The 22027-nt window shown below is 44.5% G+C and overlaps 1 protein-coding gene across 2 annotated transcripts in view; it reads left to right on the forward strand.

Annotated features, from left to right (window-relative positions):
• The window catches only part of LOC148501837 (putative methyltransferase DDB_G0268948), a 60394-nt gene extending 40638 nt beyond the window's left edge, over window positions 1–19756 (forward strand). The window contains exons 5-7 of one of the 2 annotated variants that reach the window (XM_088449912.1): window positions 420–517; window positions 7922–8059; window positions 18933–19756. In XM_088449912.1, coding sequence (XP_088306038.1) covers window positions 420–517; window positions 7922–8059; window positions 18933–19020 — 324 coding nt within the window. In that variant the 3' untranslated portion in view covers window positions 19021–19756. The remainder of the gene's footprint in view (window positions 1–419; window positions 518–7921; window positions 8060–18932) is intronic. The other variant, XM_088449911.1, reaches the window with a different exon arrangement.
• Window positions 19757–22027: the final 2271 nt, after the last annotated feature.

The raw sequence follows: 22027 nt of genomic DNA on the forward strand, positions 1-22027 counted from the left end.
GTAGTTTAGGTACCCCACCGTGAGGGTTAGGTTTAGGGGGCAGTAAGTGGGGTTAGATTTAGGCACCCCCGGGGGGGACTTAAAGTTAGGCACCACCCCGGGAGTTCTAGGGTGAGGCACCCCTAAGGGAGGGTTAGGGTACTTACCAGACGGCATCTGTATCTGCTGCTGTCGGGCTTCTCGTGTCGAGATTTGAACCAGCGGCTAAACAGTCGCCGGTATTACATACTGATTCTGTGTATCCATTATATTTGCTAATATATGGAGTAATATGATTTGTGTATGTCTGACTTATAAAAGATACTGTATATAATACTTGATATTTTATACTTGACAAACATGGTAATTTTACTTTATTTGACTTATACTTGCATTTAAAAAATATTCTAGACACTCATTTAATAATATTTATGATACAGGCTATGGATAACCTTTGCAAACCTGAAGATGCCTTTCCCATCATTAAATCTCAATATCAAGAACTGTTTGAGGCCTTGCCATTTGCTGACAAACAAAGGTAGGAATGGGATGTGGTACAACTATACTGTATAGCCTATTGGGGTGGTTGTCACAATAGGGTGGCAGCGGATGTGAAAGTGACTGTTAGGGCTCATTCAGCAAGGATTACTGATGCCATCACAGCAGCAATCGCGCAGGTAGGTCTGCTGTGAAAGTATGCTAATGCATGCAATCGCAAATCGCTCACAACACGGACAAGCAGACGCCCACTTCCCCTCTATCATATCTGTAATACCTTGCAAACCTCCTCAAACATCGGAAACATTGAGTACCATCGACCCCTCACGCAGAATTACAGCATCCCTGACCTTACCTCTAAATTGCTAACCTCGGAGGGGTCCCCAACTCCCCAGGGATCCCTGGCCTGGGCTGACTAGCGGTCAGGGCTGATGCTGCAGCTGGGGGGCATGGTGACAGGGCACCCCTGGCTGTGGCATCAGCCCCCCCGCTAGAAAGGGTCCAGTGCTGGTTTTAATTATAGGGGTAGCCCTACGCAAATTTTTTACCCCTATAATTAAAACCAGGACTGGCCCTGCAGCCTGGTGCTGGTACCTAATTTACGGTGGAACCCTACTCATTTTGTTCCCAGTAATTTTAGGTACCAGGACAGGCTGGCAAGTCCGGGGCTGGTTAGTCTTTTGGGGGGGACCTCACATCATTTTAAAAAAAATAATTAACCCTACTCGCAGCTCAGGAGGTGAGTGTGTAAAACTTCTATTTCACAGTGAGTTTGCTACAATCTCACACGAGATTGGAAACTCAAATCTTAGTAAATTTGAGAGCTGCATCTTTTTCATCTAAAGTACTTCCTATTTTGGAGGATGGTGAGTTTTGTGGCATATTCAGCAATCTCACATGAGTTTTAATTTTAACAGTGAAAAAAGAGAACTCACTTCAAACTCACTCGAGTTTGTCTTTAGTAAATTTGCGAGATGAAAAAAATGCCTAAACTCACGTGAGCTTGCAAACTCTCACAAACTCGACCCTTAGTAAATTTACCCCTAGGTCCTAGTGCCCAGCATATATGCATAAAGAGCAGATGGTGCAGGAGCACACTGCACTCTAACCCCCCTCCCCCCTTCCTCCCATCCCTCACACTGGGCTGTCTCTGGCTACATATTAACTCACTTCACTCAATTGAATTTATCAAATAACACCTGTGACCAGAAAAACAACACAATATAAAACAACTTACTGTATCAAGTAAGGAACATAGGCCCTCATTCAGAGCCGTACGCTCTGAGCAGAGCGCACGCTCTGAATGAGGGCCGGGCTCCATTTTCATGGAGCGTCCTCCTGGACGCTCGTATAGCTGTGGGTCACCACCCACAGGCTATACGAGCGTACTTTATGATGGCCGCGATGGTCGAGACCATCGCGACCATCGAAATTGCGAGCCGGAGCCTGCGGTTGAGGTTTTCAACCGCAAGCTCCGGAGTGATTTTGGCTCTATCATTGACAGCACGCCCCCTTTGATCGGACACAACGAGCGAAGGACTTTCCTTCGCTCGTCGCGTCTGGCGCATGCGCACGACGGAGCTCCCTCCGTCGTGCGCATGCTCAGTGCAGACCATCAACCCACTTGCGAGCGGACAGCCGCTCGCGAGTGGGTCTGAATCAGGCCCATACTCAGGAGCTGTGATGTCAGTCCCTTTGTCATCATAAAGAGAATATCAGGTACTTCCGGGTTTAAGTCAATTAATATAATACTCTAAATGCTGCTCTCCAAATGAGGGGTGGTAACCCCTAGGGGAACCTCAGTAAAAAAAGAGAGTGGGTGCGCAAAGACATTAAAATAAATGTAATTGCACAAATACAATAAATCCACAATGGAAAAAAAAATAATCATAAAAGCTCAAAAGGTTCTACAATACCAAAATAAAAACACTCTATCAATAATTATTATGCCAGACATCAGAAACAATTTCAAAGTAATAAGAATCCAAGTGATAATACCTGTAGGAAGTCTGTTGAAATAAATAGTTCACACATCAAATATGTAGTTGTTTCTGTAAAACCCATGACCAATGTTCAGAGGGGGATGTATTGTGGTCGCCAGTCTCAATACCAACATATGAATCCCGACAGAGGATTTAAGATAGGCATCGAAATACCAACACCTAACTTAGGCACTAGTGGGGAGGTTAGGGTTAGGCACCACTAAGGGAGGGTTAGGGGGTGGGAAAGTGGTAGGGATAGAGGGTCTCATTCAGAGTCGGTCGTTGCGGCCGCATGGTCATAGGGGAAAGGGGCCGGATATGCAAATGAAGCGATCGCAAGTTGTGTCGCTAAGATGAGATCGTTAGCTGAACGACCGAGGGTAAGAAGCGGTCGTAAGACTAAATCACGCCCCCTTCTCGATCACAACACATGTCATCTCCTGGGATATAAGATTAATCGCGACCATCGGGACCCATCAGAGCTGATCGCAGAGCTTAAGGTTGACCATACCCTCTCTTAAGCACTACGATCAAGTCAGTGTAAAAACCACCCATGTCACGTGTGCCATGACACTACTTTGTTAATTATGCACTCCCATTACACGTCGTTCGCATAGTCAGGCACGCCTGCGTTCGGATCTCCACTCCCCCGTTTTAAAGCACCTTCCCCTGATACCACCCACAAACGGTTCATTCTGTCAGTCAAACCAACGACCTGGCTGTGTTCAAGGAGAGAGACATTTCTGATCGTAACTGCTAGTTTGCGCACGCGCATTGCGAATTTTACACATACGCAGTTTAGCGGCTGTGTATGACCGAGCGGCCGCAACGACCGACTCTGAATGAGGTCCAGAGTACTTACCTGCCCTGTCGGGATCTTCTCCCTGTGGGCTGCCGGCGTCTGGACTTCATACCCATTCCGTTCAGAGTGCTAGATTAATGTTAATAGATCAACAAAGTAGCGCTCAGAACCTGTTGAAAAATAGGATGCGTTGTTTGTAGGTGTAATAAAAGCTAATAGGTACAAAGAGAATCTAGTATTTTAAAGCTTTATTTCCGAAATAGGTAATCAAGGACTAAAAATTGATAAATATAAATAGACGTTGGTGTGTGACCATTAGAAAAAGAAAAAAGATAAAAAGCAAACACTAGGGTTAAAAGTTAATTGATGAGGAAGCAGGAACTGGAGACCATAAAGCTCGCAGTGAAATGGCAGATCTTTTGAATAATGTCAGTGTTGGTGCGGCGTCCCGCACTTGGAATGTGGATAAGGCTGCTGATAGATGTAGACAGCTGATATTGTTGCTTGCGTGTTCCCGGGGTAAGTAGTACGGACCCTTGCCTAAGTATACAGAGGTGTGTGTCCAAACCCGTGTGTGACCACGGAATACGTCCGCAGACCCCCCGCCAGTGCTAGGTGGTCTACGGTGCGTCCCGCCGGCCTGCAACCTGGTATGCAGTAGGAGGGGGAGAAACGGCTTTGGTGCTGTGTGCCAACCTCTGTAATCCCTGCCTCCACTGTGGACTCACCTCTCAGAGACTCGGCAGAGTCCGCTCTTCCCCTTGCCGGCGTGTTGTATTCGCGTCCTCTCTCCTTCAGGTTTCTCTCGTCAGGTACAGCCGCTTCTGGATTCCTCGTCGGGCGCCGTGTAGTTAGGTAATGGATAGCTGCGGTGTTCGGTTCCTTCCTCCGTGGGTATGTGTGGCCAACGCATTTCGACCCACGTGGGGTCTTCCTCTGGGCGTGATTGGTTATTTGTTTATGTCTCTGGTTCGTTTATATCCACAAGTTCTGGGTGTACCTCATACCTGATTGGTTTTCAGGAGGTGGGGTGTGTTTCAGAGGTAATGAGCTTTAAGAATCCAATGGTTGGATAAGCTGTCAGTCTATCAAATTCTTGTCTCCATATAATAATAGCGTGTCCGTGTTTAGCAAGATATCTAGATGGTCCTTTAGGTAGTGTTCGGTTAGGGGGTGAATACTGCACATATGTGGTGATGGAATCTATACCTAATGGAACAATATGTTTAACGAACATGGTCACATATTAAAGTGACAGTTACATAACTAATTGTCTCTATATCATTTAGATCCATATATAGGTGTCAGTATATTGATGCACTATCTTTATTATGGATCTATTTGTCCAAAGTTTGTTTTCTCTAGTGGGCCCTGGAATGTTATGTTGTTGGACTGAGAAGTGTATTAATAGTGGGGCTCAACCTAATTCCTAGCATCATGGATAATGATGATATGGACATATTAAGCATCTGAGTCAAGTAGTTGGTGGGGTCGTGATGAAATTAATTCCTCTAGGGTAATATGTAACTACTGTCTCCAGGTGTGGTCACTTTTCAGTTTGTCCTCATGTATTCAATTGTGCCAGCAAATTTAATTGCATTCAAAAAATTGCCCCTTATAGCCATTAGTCACATACAATGGACTTAATTTCATTATCCAAGTTAAGTCCTTTGGGATGAAGCGTACCCATCTGGATCATTGTTTTCAGTTCCTCTTTATTTATGTGCTTGATAAAGTCACCTCCCCGCCAGTTGTGCCTCACTAATTTTAGTGCGCAGAACTCCAAATTAGTTGCGTCTGACAGGTGGAATTTGTTAAAGTGTGACGAAAGGGGGTGGTTATCATTGCTCTTGGTTATATTATAGAGATGTTCCTTTAGTCGCGTTTTAAGTGGACGAATGGTCCTACCGATAAATTGCTTACCGCATGGACACTGTAGTAAATATATGACCCCTTTACTATTACACGTCATCCTGTCCTTAATTTTCCACAATGTGTTGTTACTTGTCGATTTCACAGTCAGTTTTGGTTTAGTGCTTCTCTGTTTAGTTACCGTACATGCTTTGCATCTACCACAAAAGAGAAAAAACTTTTCGATCCCCCTAGTTGTTTCTGATGCCATATGTTTGTCAGCGTGTTATTTACAAATTCTGTATTTTGGGGGGGTATGTGGTTATTGGTAATTTCCATCTTGATGTCAGATGATTTCCGGAATATTACCTTGGGTCTCGATGGCAATGTTTTGCTCAGAATCTCATCACCGAGTAGGATGGGCCAGTGTTTGAGTACCAATTTTTTTATTTGGTTGGCTTGACTACTATATTCGGTAATAAAATAAATGTCATTGTCTCCCTTTCTGTCTGGCTTTTGTTTGTATGTTAACAGAGGATCTCTGTCACATTCCAGTACTGTCTGGAAGGCTGACTCTACTTTCTTTGTGTTATATTTCTTCTCTAGAAACTGTGATTTGAGTTGGTCACTTTGTAGTATGAAGTCTTCTGGTCTAGAGCAATTATGTCTGAGTCTTTTGAATTGGCCTGTTGGTATATTATCGAGCCAGCTTGGATTGTGATTACTAGTGGCTAAGATAAAACTATTAACATCAACTTTCTTGTGATGCGTACTGGTATGTATGTCATTGTTATCTATAAAGATGTTCAGATCCAAGAACTCGATCTTGGTTTTACTGTACTTAGTTGTGAATTGTAAAATGTAACTGTTGTTATTGATATATTGGGTAAATTCTATGAGTGATTCTTCATTCCCCTGACACCTATATATGGATCTAAATGATATAGGGACAATTAGTTATGTAACTGTCACTTTAATATGTGACCATGTTCGTTAAACATATTGTTCCATTAGGTATAGATTCCATCACCACATATGTGCAGTATTCACCCCCTAACCAAACACTACCTAAAGGACCATCTAGATATCTTGCTAAACACGGACACGCTATTATTATATGGAGACAAGAATTTGATAGACTGACAGCTTATCCAACCATTGGATTCTTAAAGCTCATTACCTCTGAAACACACCCCACCTCCTGAAAACCAATCAGGTATGAGGTACACCCAGAACTTGCGGATATAAACGAACCAGAGACATAAACAAACAACCAATCGCGCCCAGAGGAAGACCCCATGTGGGTCGAAACGCGTTGGCCACACATACCCACGGAGGAAGGAACCGAACACCGCAGCTATCCTTTACCTAACTACACGGCGCCCGACGAGGAATCCAGAAGCGGCTGTACCTGTCGAGAGAAACCTGAAGGAGAGAGGACGCGAATACAACACGCCAGCAAGGGGAAGAGCGGACTCTGCCGAGTCTCTGAGAGGTGAGTCCACAGTGGAGGCAGGGATTAGGGCGGTTGGCACACAGCACCAAAGCCGTTTCTCCCCCTCCTACTGCATACCAGGTTGCAGGCCAGCGGGACGCACCGTAGACCACCTAGCACTGGCGGGGGGTCTGCGGACGTATTCCGTGGTCACACACGGGTTTGGACACACACCTCTGTATACTTAGGCAAGGGTCCGTACTACTTACCCCGGGAACACGCAAGCAACAATATCAGCTGTCTACATCTATCAGCAGCCTTATCCACATTCTAAGTGCGGGACGCCGCACCAACACTGACATTATTCAAAAGATCTGCCATTTCACTGCGAGCTTTATGGTCTCCGGTTCCTGCTTCCTCATCAATTAACTTTTAACCCTAGTGTTTGCTTTTTATCTTTTTTCTTTTTCTAATGGTCACACACCAAAGTCTATTTATATTTTGCAATTTTTAGTCCTTGATTACCTATTTCGGAAATAAAGCTTTAAAATTCTAGATTCTCTTTGTACCTATCAGCTTTTATTACACCTACAAACAACGCATCCTATTTTTCAACAGGTTCTGAGCGCTACTTTGTTGATCTATTATTGTAGATTAGGTTTTTGTATTTAACTCAGGAGGAAAGGCACCCATCCTGAAAGTGCGGCTCACCTCTAGCAATCACCCTTTATCCGGTGCGCAATATTTATTTACCATTTTTTAGATTAATGTTAAGTAGAATCTGATTGGTTGCTATGGGCAACATCTCAACTTCTAGAAACCCGCACTTTAGTAAATATACCCCATAGTAAGGGCCTATGCCAGCTAGGTGTACTTACATAAATATATCACAGGTAAATGTGTGTCATTCTCTTGAAATTGTAGAAGAACGTGAGGAAATATCAGTAACCACTTATGGGACACACATCTGTATGCACTAACTGTTTCTTTACAGGTTACGTTTGTAAAATTGACAGTTAGGGACTGATTGGTAGGTACTTTATCTCCCTCCACTCTCTCTCTCTCCAAAGCTTAGTACATAGACCCCTTAAACTCGAGGAAACTGTAACTGGTACTGAGCTCTGGAACTCTCTGCCACTCTACCTGCGTTGCAGTCATGTGACTTTCCAATAAAAATAAAGCCATGTTAGCTGCTTAGAAACAATATTGGATGGAGGAGCTGGCAATACCTCTAAAATAACGAGCCACCGAACTAACCGTGGTGGCTCATAACAATCTTTACAATTTTGTTACCTTAAACATGGATATACGGGATCTTTTGAATTACTGTATCTGAGATTGGCCTGTTTGTCTAATGTGTATTCTATTTTTAAGGATCACTGATATACAAGATATATTTCCCTTTACCCTGGAAGAACTGTTGGGAGTTCTTAAGTCTACATGTATGTACCACAGATTTCTGGCAAAGGATAGGGCTGGAGCCATTACTTTCTTACAAACTGTGGAGAAAAGGTAAGAAAATCAGTAACATGAGCCAATAGAATACAAAAGCTATATATTGGTGAAATGAAAAGCATATCTGAAATATGATATTGTTTATGTACTTATGCCCATCCAGCTCATTATCTCACCACTTTTCAGTAGGTCAATAGGAAGTAGAGGGTCAATTACAAAACAGAGGTGTAACAGTTACTGCAGCAATGTCACAAAACTGAATTTGTGGACCATGTGCCCATTATTGTTAATGAAGTATACATTAACACAGCAAAACAGTCTCATCTCCTAACAGGTATATTCACTGCTGTTTGTCACTCTGCAATGTCTTGTGGCTCCTCACATTCTCCTCTTGGTTCTTAGGAGCTGATTCAGACCCGCTCGCTAAGATGCGAATGCTCGTAGCTGGCCGATTTTTGCATTCTGCGCATGCATATGCATCGCAGTGTGCGTGCGGAAACCATAGCGAAAGATCAGAATGCTTTCGCTCACTGCGCATAGACAGCCCAGTAGAGTGAGTAACACTAGAAGCCGTTTGTTGGTGTTGACGGGCTGGCCATTAGAAACGGGGGAGTGGATAAGCGAACGCAGGCATGCCTGAGCATTCCAATGCCATTTCAGAGGTGTGCATAATTAAAAGGCAGCGTCATAGTACATGTCACCTGGCTGGTATTTACACTGAAGTGATCGTAGTGCTTGCGGCAGGGTATGGTCAACCTCAAGCGCTGCGATCGCATCCGATGGTACCCGATGTACCAATGGTTGCATACACTTCCTGGAGATGACGTGTGCAAGTGGGCGACTTAAGACAGGCCGGTGAGGAGTCAGCATACACAAGGTGATCGCACTCTAAGACATAGTGGGCGTGATAATGCCTTGCCGTGCGATTGCCCTGCCTACGCAATTTGCATACACTGGGTGCGAGCAAACACATCTAGCGAGCGGGTCTGAATCAGCTCCTTAGAGCTAGTGCCAGATTAAAGTCCATTTGGTACTGAAAGGCCTATTGTGTGCTTCCGCAGGGGTGTGTGACTAGTAATGTGTGGGGGAGGGTTGTTAGTTTTGTGAGGGAATTAATCTGTGGAGGGGGCGTGGCCTTACCGTGAGGTATGGCTAGCACCTACCTTCAACCACGTAAATCTCCCACTCCTCTTTACCTATATGAAAAGTATTATATGAGAGTCTACAAATGAATAAAGGGAAACATCCCCCCCCCAGCCCGCCTGGTCCTGTGCTACTCTGCTAATGCAGGGCATCTTTTTTGCATCCTTTTTTAATTAAAAATGCATCTTAGTCGCAAAGCAATGCGACTAGGACGCACCAAGAGACTGCGCTGATTAATTTGTTATAGCTAGCAGAGTCGCACGGACCGTGGAGGCTCACTTGCAGCAGGCATCCTACATCACATGGTGTATTGAGGCTAGATGTCTGAGGACACATCTGTATGACAAAAAAGAAAAAAATTTTACTTATTGATGATGTAAATGTGAAACCAACATACTAAAGTGCTTATGGGTCACTTAGTTATGTCAAGAATGTAGTATCTGCTTATATGGAAAAAAAAGAAAGAGAGACCTTACCTTATTAATAGTTAAACTGAGAAGACATTAGCTCTGAGAATCCATGTAATATGCAAAACAGCAAAGCACCACAGGCAGAAGTGTGTTATGCACAGTTATTTACCACTCTGGATGCCAAATGTGGATTCTGTCAGATCGCATTGGACAAGCAATCGTCCATGCTCACCACATTCATGATATGTGTGGGCATGGTACACCTTCCTCTGAATGCCCTGTGTCATATGCACTAGCAGTTAGGTATTCCAACATTGCATGGAGCATCTCTTTGAGGGATACCCTGGTGAGATCCTTGTAGATGACATCCTCGTTACCATGGAAGTACACGAAATGTGCCTTCCCATGGTCCTATAGAGAATCTGTGAAATCAACATGCAGTTAAACCCTGACAAGTGTAATTTCAGAGTCACTGAGCTCCTGTAGGTTGGCCACCCCATAACTTCAGAGGGCGATACGCCGGATCCTGCCATGACACAGGCAATTCAGCACATGCCTACCCACAGGCCCGCCAAGAGCCGCGCCGCGCCTGGGTAAAAGGGGGCTGGCTGAATCGTGGGAGGTGTGGCCATGCCCCCTTAGGTAAAGAAAAAAATTAGCACCACTGCGCGCAGCGGAGGAGGGCACAGTGAACCCCCTGAGTGCATAACCAGTGGGGGGCACGATCAGCTTGATCGCTCCCACAACAGACATAGAAGACTGCTGTGGCTGTTTCTTAGCAGCCGCGAGCAGTCTCCCAGTGCAGCCCAGCACTCAGCAGTGTGTGCTGGACTGCTGTGAAGTAAGAGGTGGGGGGAGCTGTGCCAAACCAGGGCCCCCACCGGGCCCCTCCAGCAAGCCCAGGCCGGGGTAATTAGTACCCACCCCCCCTCTCGGCGCACCTGCCTACCCCTCAGATATGTTGAGTCTGTAGTACTTTTTGGGTATGACCAACTACCTTTCATAATTTCTGCCACACTACAGTAAGGACACCACAGCGCCCCACCAGCTTTTGCTCAACGACTTTAAATGGTGTTGGTTGGACTGTGATGCTGCTGCTATTTCATGCATCAAGGCTATGCTCACTTCCAGACCAGTGCTCCAATTTTTTGATGTGCATGTTCCTGTTGTGATACAGTATCTGCCAATGCCTCCCAGCATGGTCTTGGTGCTGTCTGCTGCAGTGTATGAAACCCATCTGTTTTGCTTCCAGGGCCCTTACTGAGCCGCATTACACTCAGATTGAAAAGGAACTGTTAGCTCTAGTATTTTCCTTTCAAAAGTATCACAAGTTCGACTGTGGGCATCTATGATTATCAAGTGCTGGTTAGACCACAGACCACCAACCCTTGGTTACCATTCTCTGCAAACCCCTGAATACTGCTTCAGCAACAATTCAATGTTTCATGCTCAAGATCCAAAGATACCATGTTGATGTGGTGTTACAAATATGGAAAGGACCTTCTTATCACTGATACCTTATCACATGCTCATCCCGCACTCAAGTGTTGTTGATGATGATCTGGATGTCATGGTGTTTGATGTCCTCTCCTCCTGGCGCATAGAGAATCTCCACGATGTAACACTTAGAGATGAACTCTCCCAACAGTTGTCTCATGTTGTCCTGCATGGCTGGTCTTCTTCTTACAGGGAACTGTCTCATGACCTCAAGTCTTTCTTCACCTTCTGTGATGAATTAACCCTCTCAGATGTCATCCTCCTGTGTGGTCAGCATTTTTTGATAACTTATGCCATTCAACATCTTTATGCTCAGCAGGTCCACCAGAGACATGGGCATGAGGCCACCATATGGCAGACTAAGGTTGCCCTGTTTTGGCAATCTATGGCTGCTGATATTGAGCAGGTGGTCTATGCCTGTGCTCCTTGCAATGCTTTATGGGCCCATCATGCCTAGGAACCACTCACTCCATGAGGTTCCTGGGCTCCCTTGGTCCATTGTTGCTGCAGATCTCTTTGGAGTGGGAAAGAGCCCATTGTGTCACATCAGCACTACACTACTGCTGCTTCTGATCCCCTATATAACATATGCAAGATGTACCATAATAGACCCAGTTGCAGAGAACTTATGTGATACCCCAAAGTTGTGAGGTATCACTTCCCAATATCCCCATTGCAGCTGCAGATATCTGGAACTACAGTCCCCAGGATGCAAAGAAAGTAATATAAACCTCAGTAGTTTCAGATTACAGGAGAGATAAGTGTGAAGCTATGGGGGAGATATTTCAGAATGAGGGAATGTGACTAAGGGCCTAATTCAGCAGCTTATGCAATAGCGATTACAGACGCAGATCGAGCAATTGTTTGCCATTGCGCATGCGTATAAGCCTCACTGCACGTGTGCAGTGATCGCATTGCAATTATGGACGCACAGAGAAATCCATTGCAAAGTGAGTGACAGCCGGTCAGCATTTGGGGGTTGTGATGAGGTGGTTGGAAAAACGCGGGTGTGTCTGTCCACTTGAAAGCAGTTTCATGGGCGTGCATAAATTAACCACTGTGATTGCATACGCAGTTTGAGAGCTCTCTGTGTGCGAGGAGACTTACAGTGTCTGCAACTGCTCAGACTTGTTGTAAATGCTGCGTTACTGGCTGATGTACGTCAATGTTTACGCAGAAGAGCGACATTGGTGAAACATGAGAAATCAGCAGTCAATGCTGGCTGAGCTTTTGAAGGCATTGGCATATTTTCGCAGCTGCGTTCCGTGCGAAATCACAGCAGCAATCTCATTAGTGTCCACTGCTGTATCAGGCCCTAAGTGATCTAGTTAAAAAACATAACGAACAGTGGCACCAATACAAAACACACTATTTATTTATCTTTATCTCCATATTATAGTTTTAAATGCAACCTTTGATGGAAAAGGATGTACGCGAGGAGGTTTCAAACATCTTTCACATTTGGGGCAGCGGAGACAAAGTTGGATGTAAATTCCTCTTCCCTGATTTTCTCTATTTGTGCAGATAGAAATAAACATGATGCCATCAAAAAAGATGAGAGAAGCGTTGCTTCTCTCTTCTATATAAATACCAGTGGTTTCTCCGCACTTTCATGTAACTAAACACAGCAAAAACAAAAGTATCACTTTCTCCAGCTATAATGCTAGAGAAAAGCCATATTTCCCTCTCTGACCTAAAGGTCAAAGAGGAAACAAAGCATACTTACATACTCACTCTGAACCTGCAGGAGACTCACAATTTTGCAAGGAGTGCTGTGGGCTCCCAGAAGGGTACGGTGTCATCCCACAACCTGCCCATTTCCTAGTGAAGCAGGTAGGATTGGGAGATTAATACCAGAAATCGAGGTCCGTGGGAGAGAAGGCCAATATGACACGTTTCTATGATAATGATGTGAATTGTCTGGTCCCGTCCTCATCAACTGCCTCCTGCATTTCCTCTCTGGGCTTCCCCCGGAGAGGAGATTAGAAAAGTAGGTAAGTATGACACAAACGAAGAGGTCAACTAGGGCAGATGAGCAAGCAACCAGGAGTGTGGTACTAAGCAGACAGCAAGAGATAGATACCTAAAGTGTGGAAGCAAGAAATAAAAAACAAGTGAGAGAGAGAGAAGCTTCATATCAAACTGCAGTAATGAGATTTAAGGATACTGGATTTAAACCTCTATGTGCTCCTACCTATATCTTCTAAAAGCCTGCCTATACCTCTAATATTGATGCTATTTGCATACACAGTCATACAGTAAACTAAAGACTTTAGACCTTAAACATGTGTTTCCAAGGCACAAAGTATTATTCAAGTAAAGTACAGATAGTTACACGCTGTGATCTAAGTACAATTTAGCACAAAGAAATTATACAGACCCAATGTACAGTTATTACATATGCAAAAAAACAGTGATTAAACTTCAAACAATGAGAGAGAGAGAGAGAGAGAGATGTCTGCTAGAGAGAGAGAGAGATGGCTGCTAGAGAGAGAGATAATACAATCATACAAAGAGAGAGAGAGATAGATAATACAACCATACAAAGAGAGGGCGAGAGAGAGAGATGTCTGCTGGAGAGAGAGAGAGAGAGAGAGATAATACAACCATACAAACAGAGAGAGAGAGAGAGAGAAATGTTTGCTGGAGAGAGAGAGAGAGAGAGAGAGATAATACAACCATACAAAGAGAGAGAGAAAGAGATGTCTGCGAGAGAGAGAGAGAGAGATAGATAGATAATACAACCATACAAAGAGGGGGGGGGAGAGAGAGAGAGATGTCTGCTGGAGAGAGAGACAGATAGATAATACAACCATATAAAGAGAGAGAAGGGGAGAGAGAGAGAGAGATGTCTGCTAGAGAGAGAGAGAGAGAGATAGATAATACAACCATACAAAGAGAGGGGGGAGAGAGAGAGACCGAGATGTCTGCTGGAGAGAGAGACAGATAGATAATGCAACCATACAAAGAGAGAGGGAGAGGGAGAGAGAGATGTCTGCGAGAGAGAGAGAGAGATGTATGCTGGAGAGAGAAAGAGATAATACAACCATACAAAGAGAGAGAGAGAGAGATAATACAACCATACAAAGAGAGAGAGGGGGGCAGAGAGAGAGAGAGATGTCTGCTGGAGAGAGAGAGAGATAGATAATACAACCATACAAACAGAGAGAGGGAGAGAGAGAGAGAGATGTCTGCAAGAGAGAGAGATGTCTGCAAGAGAGAGAGAGAGAGAGATAATACAACCATACAAAGAGAGAGAGAGAGGGGAGAGAGGGAGAGAGAGAGAGAGATAATACAACCATACAAAGAGAGAGAGGGAGAGATAGAGAGAGATCTGCTGTGAGCACATGTCCAAGATGGCTGATGAAGGGGTGTGTGTGGGGGGGGTTGTTTGGGCGCATGTCCTATTGTTCAAACCACACGGTCTCCGAACACAACCTCCATTTTGAATGTAAGAAAACTCACATAATGTTGTAACTCTGTAAATCATATACCCATGATATAACACTGATACCAGCCTATGATTACATTCATGATACTATACAAACTTATTCAGATAGTAATTATCATATAGTAGCCAAAATACCAGTACTCACAATACACAATTCTATCATAACACTGAAATAACACCAAACCTATGCCAGTCTTATTGCCATAATCACACTATTAATAATTCACCATTTCAATGAATCAAGTACTTGGTTCCAGGTAATAACACAGCTCACCAGCGGGTCTCAAACAATTATATTAACCAACACCGATCATTACAAATACCATAGTTCTATTTCACACACTACAAAAACTCCATAATCAATCCCTTTCCTGAATACAACCAGTATGAACAGACTATTGTATACTACAGTGTAGATGATAACATTACAGGCTAGATAGACAATTTATCAACCACTGTATGCTAACACAGACTTATGAATTCCCTTACCAAACTACATACAATCTTTAGAAGAACTACATACAATCTTTATATTACAGATAAAAAAACACACAACTAGCTACAGAGACCCAAATAGGCTAACTACTGTACAGTTTAACAACAATATACTTAGCCATGTTCCCGGGGTACAAAGTCCCATTTTTGGTTGTCTCGTGAGAGGAAGACCTCTCTCTCTCTCAATTCCCTGCTCCAAGTGTGTCTGCCAGTCTGTGTGTTCTCATACCCGTGAAAAGGGCCTCCCAAACCCCCACCTTGAAACTCCTATGCCAACAGTGTGATACAAATGCTAAACAGGTCACTTCAAATGGACACAGATCAGCCTCCAAAAGCTTGTTGTCTCCTTATTCCCCCCTGCATGCATAACTAAGCTGCTAACCTTTTACAAGGTACATTTTGGTGTTTTAACTCTCTACGGTCCATAAGTTGAGAATGCATGTTGCGATCTTCACCCCGATGATACCGGAAAGCTGTTGAGAAAGTGTAGATCAGTACAATACCAAACACTATTTACTTATCATGTATTAAACATTAGATACTAAATAGTCTCTATTTCACAGCAATAGTAATAAATGAGTAAACTTTGAATATTACACTTTGAAGCTATGGAACCTTTTACGTGAATGTGCAGTGCATAAGTATTAGGGGTTTGGGAAAAAACGCTTGTTAACTTGGAGCAGATGCGTACGCATGAAGCTAAAGAACAGCGTTTGCATGCGGGGTATTATGCATTCGCTAATGTGTGTCGTGTTAACAGCACAACTGTGCGTATTTAATGTGTATATGGGGTATGATGAGATATGCGATCGCATTATGCTAATAATAGCATCGCTGTATGTACTTAAGTGTAAGTTTCTCTAAAATGGCGCTGGATGGCCATTCGCAAAGTGGCATCATGCAGATTCTTATTTTTAAGATGTCTGGTTGCCATTCGCAAGATGGCGTCGTTCCAAGCTAATTTTACACTGATTCTGTCTCAGCCACTAAACCAGCTTCGACAGATTACTGAGACTTGTGGTGCCACACTCAGACAAATGGTTACAGTGTATACTATGCCATCTTCTGGAGGGGAAGCTGTAGCCTGTTATTTGGTGAGCGAAAACTATTATTTCATGTGATAGACCTAGTTGTATTTAAAGTGTATATAACACTGTTGCAACAAAAACTGTTTCTGAGTATTCAAGGACCAAAAACTGTGCACACAATGATCCTCAAACCCAACCCGAGTTGGATAAAATTGCTTTATTAGCTCTATTACATTACATTGTGTCCTGGACATTACCACCCATTATAAGGAACTATTCCTCTACTTAATGAGAACCAGACAGTACTGAGAGCATATAAAAGCAATGTATCTGTATTATTTCATGCTCAAGTAACAAAGTATTATTGCTAAGCATTAAATACAAATTATTGTGAAATGTTAAATAGGACTGTATAAATATTGGTACATAATATGCATCTATGAAGAGCTAGTTACTTTATGTTTGCAGTATAGTCAGTGTGGGAATATTTAGAAAGAAGCATCACTTAGTGGTATGTCATATTGCATGTGAATCCTGTATTTAATGAGATTTACAAAATGCTTGCCATCTCTTACTTTACTGGAAATGAACCATTCTAGCCTTTATATGAGGTCACTAGAAATAAATTCAGAAATCCTTTTGTATACATTCTGCCTGCCATTTTGCCTGTGTTTGGGAAAGGGTAAGTTTTCATTGCCTCTCTGCTGCAGTGTGAGGTAGGAAAGAAGCAACAGTGCTGCTGACTACAGAATGCCAGAACAATAGAGTATTTTAACATCTACTAAAAATGTATTCAGAGTACCACACCTTGAACACCTAATTATTTGCTTACTGAATAAAAGCCCTATGGCTGTGCAGAATAAAGCAGACAGTGGTTGGTGTGGTGCTCCTAGAAGATATTGCCAACTGAATCACCCATCACTGCAATGCAATGCATAGTTGTACTATAAGATAGTTTTGCACAGGACTGTTCAGAGATGTGATGGACCCAGGTCATTGTGAGAGGGCAGGTCCACATCTGGGAGGCATGGCTATGCCCACTCAAAATAAAAATATATGCATCACCAGAAAGCGACAGGATGTTCTGTGAATGGTAACATTTGTCCTCCTCAACAAGTGACCCAGGCCCCAAATGGAATTATGGGTCTAAAGTAATAGCCTGCAAGATGCAGACAAAGGTTGGATTCCAACGACTGATCCAATGTTCTTTAAAGCAGCAATGGCAAATCAAACAGATCAAAGGGATTTGGACAGTCAGAGGGACAAAATTAAGAGCCTGATTCAGATGTGGAGGCAATGCCGATATTTACACAGTTGAGCAATTAAAAGCCGACTACACATGCATCGTGGTTGCACTGCTCATGCACCATATACCGTACCGAAGCCACTCGCAGTGAGGATTTCTTTGTAAAGTGATTGATATTCAGGAACTGCTTGGGGGCAGTTACGGGCAGGTGCTTTGTGGATGTTTTTAGGCCATGTCTCAGCATAATACTGCGATACCGTGTGCAGAAAATTTGACACCCGTGTCTAATTTTCCACAACCATACTGCGTGACCATAGTATTACCCTGATGATTGATTACAGAAGAATCTGCATTTTAGTACGCACTTGCTTGGATCATATGTTTATACATATGTAACACACCCAATTTGGTGGGATGTCAGTGAGTGGATCATATCTGCTGTTCTTCTGGAAACTGCTTGGGAGTGGATCGCAGGATGAATCGGGACCATTCCTCTTCCAGGCTCCTCCTACTATGGCAGAGAAACAGGAGATCCCAGAACCCAGCACAGTAATCACACCCTTTGAAAGTGACATTAAGTTTTGTTGTGCTGGAGCACTATGGGGCCTATTCATCAACACTAAAATAACGTTTTTAAGGACATTTTCCTTAAATAACATTATTTTAGTATTCGTGATGACACTTAGCACAGGAGATAACACTGATATCTCCTTGCTAAGTCCCCCTGCGTTAATTTCCACACTCCCCATACATTAGTACATTAGTATGGGGATATGGAAATTATGGTATACATCAAATTCTGAAAATTATGTATTTTCAGAATTTGATGGAGGTACTATCTGCCACTGTGAGGTGGCGAATAGCAGGCGAGACTTACCTGCGGTCAGCTGGACAGGTCCCCCACAGCTCCCTCCAGCGCTCTGGTCCCTCCTCTGGATCCGGTGGTTGCCCGCACACTGTGTTCTCCCAGCAGAACACAATAAAGTTTAGAAAAAAAAACGTTTTTTTTTGTAAACTGTACTGTGGGGTGCTGGGAGACCACGTGTCAGACCAGCAGGATGGAGCCGGAGGCTGCTGCGTGGGCAGGTAAGTGCCGGACGGGGGGGAGGTGAGCGGAGGGGGGAGAGGTGGTTGGGGGGGGCACACAAACTTACTGCCGCTGTAGTTAGTGCTGCGCATGCGCTAGGTTTATGAATGTAACAGCACATGCACAGCACTATTTCCAGCTGCGGTAACTTAGAGTAGAGAGGGAAAAGTAGCTATTCCCCGAAAAGCTGTCATCGTAAAAATAACAGCTTTTCGGAATAGATACTGATGGAGAGGAGGAATGATGAATTCCTCCGGTAATTAGGTAGAACTCCATGCGAGATCTAAACCTAATTACCTCTATCAATTTTTAAGGTATGATGAATAGGCCCCCTATGTCACACTAGTAAGGTATTGGATAAAGGTTAGATCATGGGAAGGTACAGAATATCAAGTACAAATACAGTGGCTTAAGTGAAGTTAGAATACTCGTTTCTCAACAACCAATATAAACTGATAGCTACTTTACGGTTGGCTAATAAAATCCTGTGATATTGGTTTTCTACAACATGCATACAGTAGCTGACAATTGGAAGTGAATTGTTAAGAGAACACGGTTATTTCTCCCCCACAGGATGACTGACACCATGGGAGAACTGTCTGGTGAGGAGATCCTGGAGTTCCACATCAATTACTTCTGTGTCCTGGCCTGCAAACCCTAACCTGCGCTGATTTCTATGATTCTTGTATCACATGGTAGAAGAACAAATTATGGCCTGCATCATTTACTTATTGGGTGTCTATTGTTATTAATGTTTCTATTCATTTATATAACAAAGGATTTCTACATTTTAAACAAAGACAATAGAATACATATGATAGTCTTTTCTTTAAATGCCATTCATTGACTGATCCAGCTCTGACGCAATGTTGGGAATACTACAGACCATGGGGTAAATTTGCTGAAGTGAGAGTTTTTAGAAGTGGAGCAACCAATCAGATTCTACTTAACATTTAACTAGCACCTTCTAGAAGATAATAGCTAGAATCTGATTGGTTGCTATGGGCAGGGGCTGGCTGGCAACTTTCAGGCTGGGGGGCAAGCCCAAGTGAGTGGCCTCAGGTTTTCTCCCAAAAAGTAAGAGTGATTAATCAAGACAGGGAGGTGTGTCTCCTTATTCATCTGATGTGAAGTCCTGTGAGTGCCGCCCGTCATTTCTTTCTGTATACTGGACATAGCTGAGATTTAAGTCCAGGAGGGAAGGCACCGAGGCACGATACACTGAAGGATTGAGTGCCGGTTTTGCTGGATATATATATATATATATACATAAACACACACAGTATATAGTGTATATGTGTATATATATATATATATATATATATATATATATACTACATAATAATTATGTAAGGTTGTCATGTCTCCTCAGTGTGCGACCCCAATGGCTCCCACTGCGAGGGAGACAGGACAGTCTGAGGAGAGGAAGACTGGCCTCCGGGGTTATTATGGGGGCGGTGGGGGGAAGGGGGTGTTGGGACATGGATGTGATGGGGAAGGAGTTGGTGGAGGACAGCAAAGAAGAAGTGGGACTATCCACACAAAAGGTGGGGAAGAGCCATAGTGGGGGAGGGGTATATCTATACTAAGGTGTGTGTGTATGTATATATATATATATATATATTATACACACACACACACATACAGTATACATATATATGCACACACACACACTACTGTGCTGCTTTAAAAATATAATTAATGTGCTTACATATCAACAGCAGCAGCAGCCACCAGGAAATGACACTCTAATCAGCTGGACTGCCACTGGAGTCAGGAAGAATCTGTCACCCAGGTGGTCGAGCAGTCTCCATGGAGCCAATGGGGCTGGGCTCCTGCTAATGCTTGGCTGTGTTGTTGGTGGGGGCGTCACCTAGGTGTCATCATACGGAGGCGCCAATACACTATGCGGCACAGTGAGAGCCGGGGCTTGCTAGTGAAGCCTTCCACTCCACTGCGCCGCTATATGATGTGTAGAGTGGAAGGCTTCACTAGCAAGCCCCGGCTCGGTGCGGGTGGACTGGCGGTCGGAAGGGCGGTACCACCGGTGTTTCTGTGGGCAGGGCCTTGTACGGCCGCTGGTGAGGCAGCCGGCTGCGGCTGTAACAGCCTGTCTCCAGTCACCAGGCATTCATGCAGCGCTCGGTTGCAGGCAGTTGGCGGCCCCCCAGGACTGAAATAGTACCGGCCTGGGGGGCAGATGGCACCCTGCCCCCGGACCAGCCCGCCACTGGCTATGGGCAACATCTCCACTTCTAAAAACTCTCACTTTAGTAAATTTACCCCCACGTGACTTTCTAGTTGCCATATAATGGAGGTCCCAGATTCTATCTGGCTTCTCTGTGCAGGGCTGGCAATAGAAATCTTGGGGCCGGTTACACAGATATTTCTGGGCCCCCCCCCCTCAACCCCGACCCCTTGACGATGCCAGGAGTGACTACCGAATGCAGCATGGCCCCTGCTAACTAAATCGCCCGCTGGATCTGCACATGCAGGGCCAACGGAGGATGTCACTGACGATGTGTGGGAGAGCGCTTCGTCAGCAGCATATAGAAACATATATACATATATGTATAAATATCCATACATATATATATAGACATATACATATATAGTTACATATATTATGCAATGCCCACTGTAATGGTGCCACTTACGAAGTACCCCCAGTAGTAATAGTGTCCCCTGTAGTAATGTCCCTGGTAACAATGCCCCCTGGTAATAATGCCCCTAAAATTAATGCCCCACCTGTAGTAGTGACCCCAGTAGTAATGCCCTCTGCAGTGCCCCCAGTAGTAGGGGCCCTTGTAGTGCCCCCAATTGTAATGCCCTTGTAGTACCCCCAGTAGTAAGTCCCCTGCAGTGCCTCCAGTAGTAAGGGCCCCTGTAGTGCCCCCAGTTGTAATGCCCCTTGAAGTGCCCCCAGTTGTAATGCCCCTTGAAGTGCCCCCAGTTGTAATGCCCCTTGAAGTGCCCCCAGTAGTAAGGGCCCCTGTAGTGCCCCCAGTTGTAGTGCCCCCAGTAGTAAGGCCCCTGTAGTGCCCCCAATAGTAAGGCCCCTGTAGTGCCCCCATATGATGCCCCCAGTAGTAAGCCCCCTGTAGTGCCCCCCCCTTAAACCTCACTCCAGTGCCTGCTGCTGTCCATCCCCGGTGCCCGCTCCTCGGAACTATCATGACGTCACTCCCATAGTGCACTGCGGGACCCGGAAGACGGAGCTCAGGAGTGAGCTCCGTCCTCCGGCTGCCGCTGGCGTCGTGGAGGTAGAGGAGAGAAGGAGCCGGGCGCCTGCTGGTAACACAATCTCAGCGGGCGCCCGGCAAATGGAGGGTGCAGGGGGTGCGATCTCTGGGCCCCATAGCAACCGCACCCCCTGCATCCTCCGTAGTTACGCCACTGCCCTGAGCCCTCGGGGCCCTTCGGAACCACAGGGTCCGGCAGAGGTGTGCTCCTTGTGCCGGGCCTGTCCCTGTGTTATCCAGTATTATAATATGAAGGCACATTACCATACTGTACATATAACAGTAATCCGATAATGGGGAAGACTAGCAAGATGGAATACAGGAATGTTGTCAAGTGTAGAGTTATTTCCTTATGTTCCTTTAAAACTGACAGTATAGATACATTGTAGTATTTTCAGCCAGGCCCAAGGAGTCATAGTGCTTTTA

Source organism: Taudactylus pleione, unplaced genomic scaffold (genome assembly GCF_031769625.1).
Source record: "Taudactylus pleione unplaced genomic scaffold, aTauple2 ptg000500l, whole genome shotgun sequence".
NCBI lineage: Eukaryota > Metazoa > Chordata > Amphibia > Anura > Myobatrachidae > Taudactylus > Taudactylus pleione.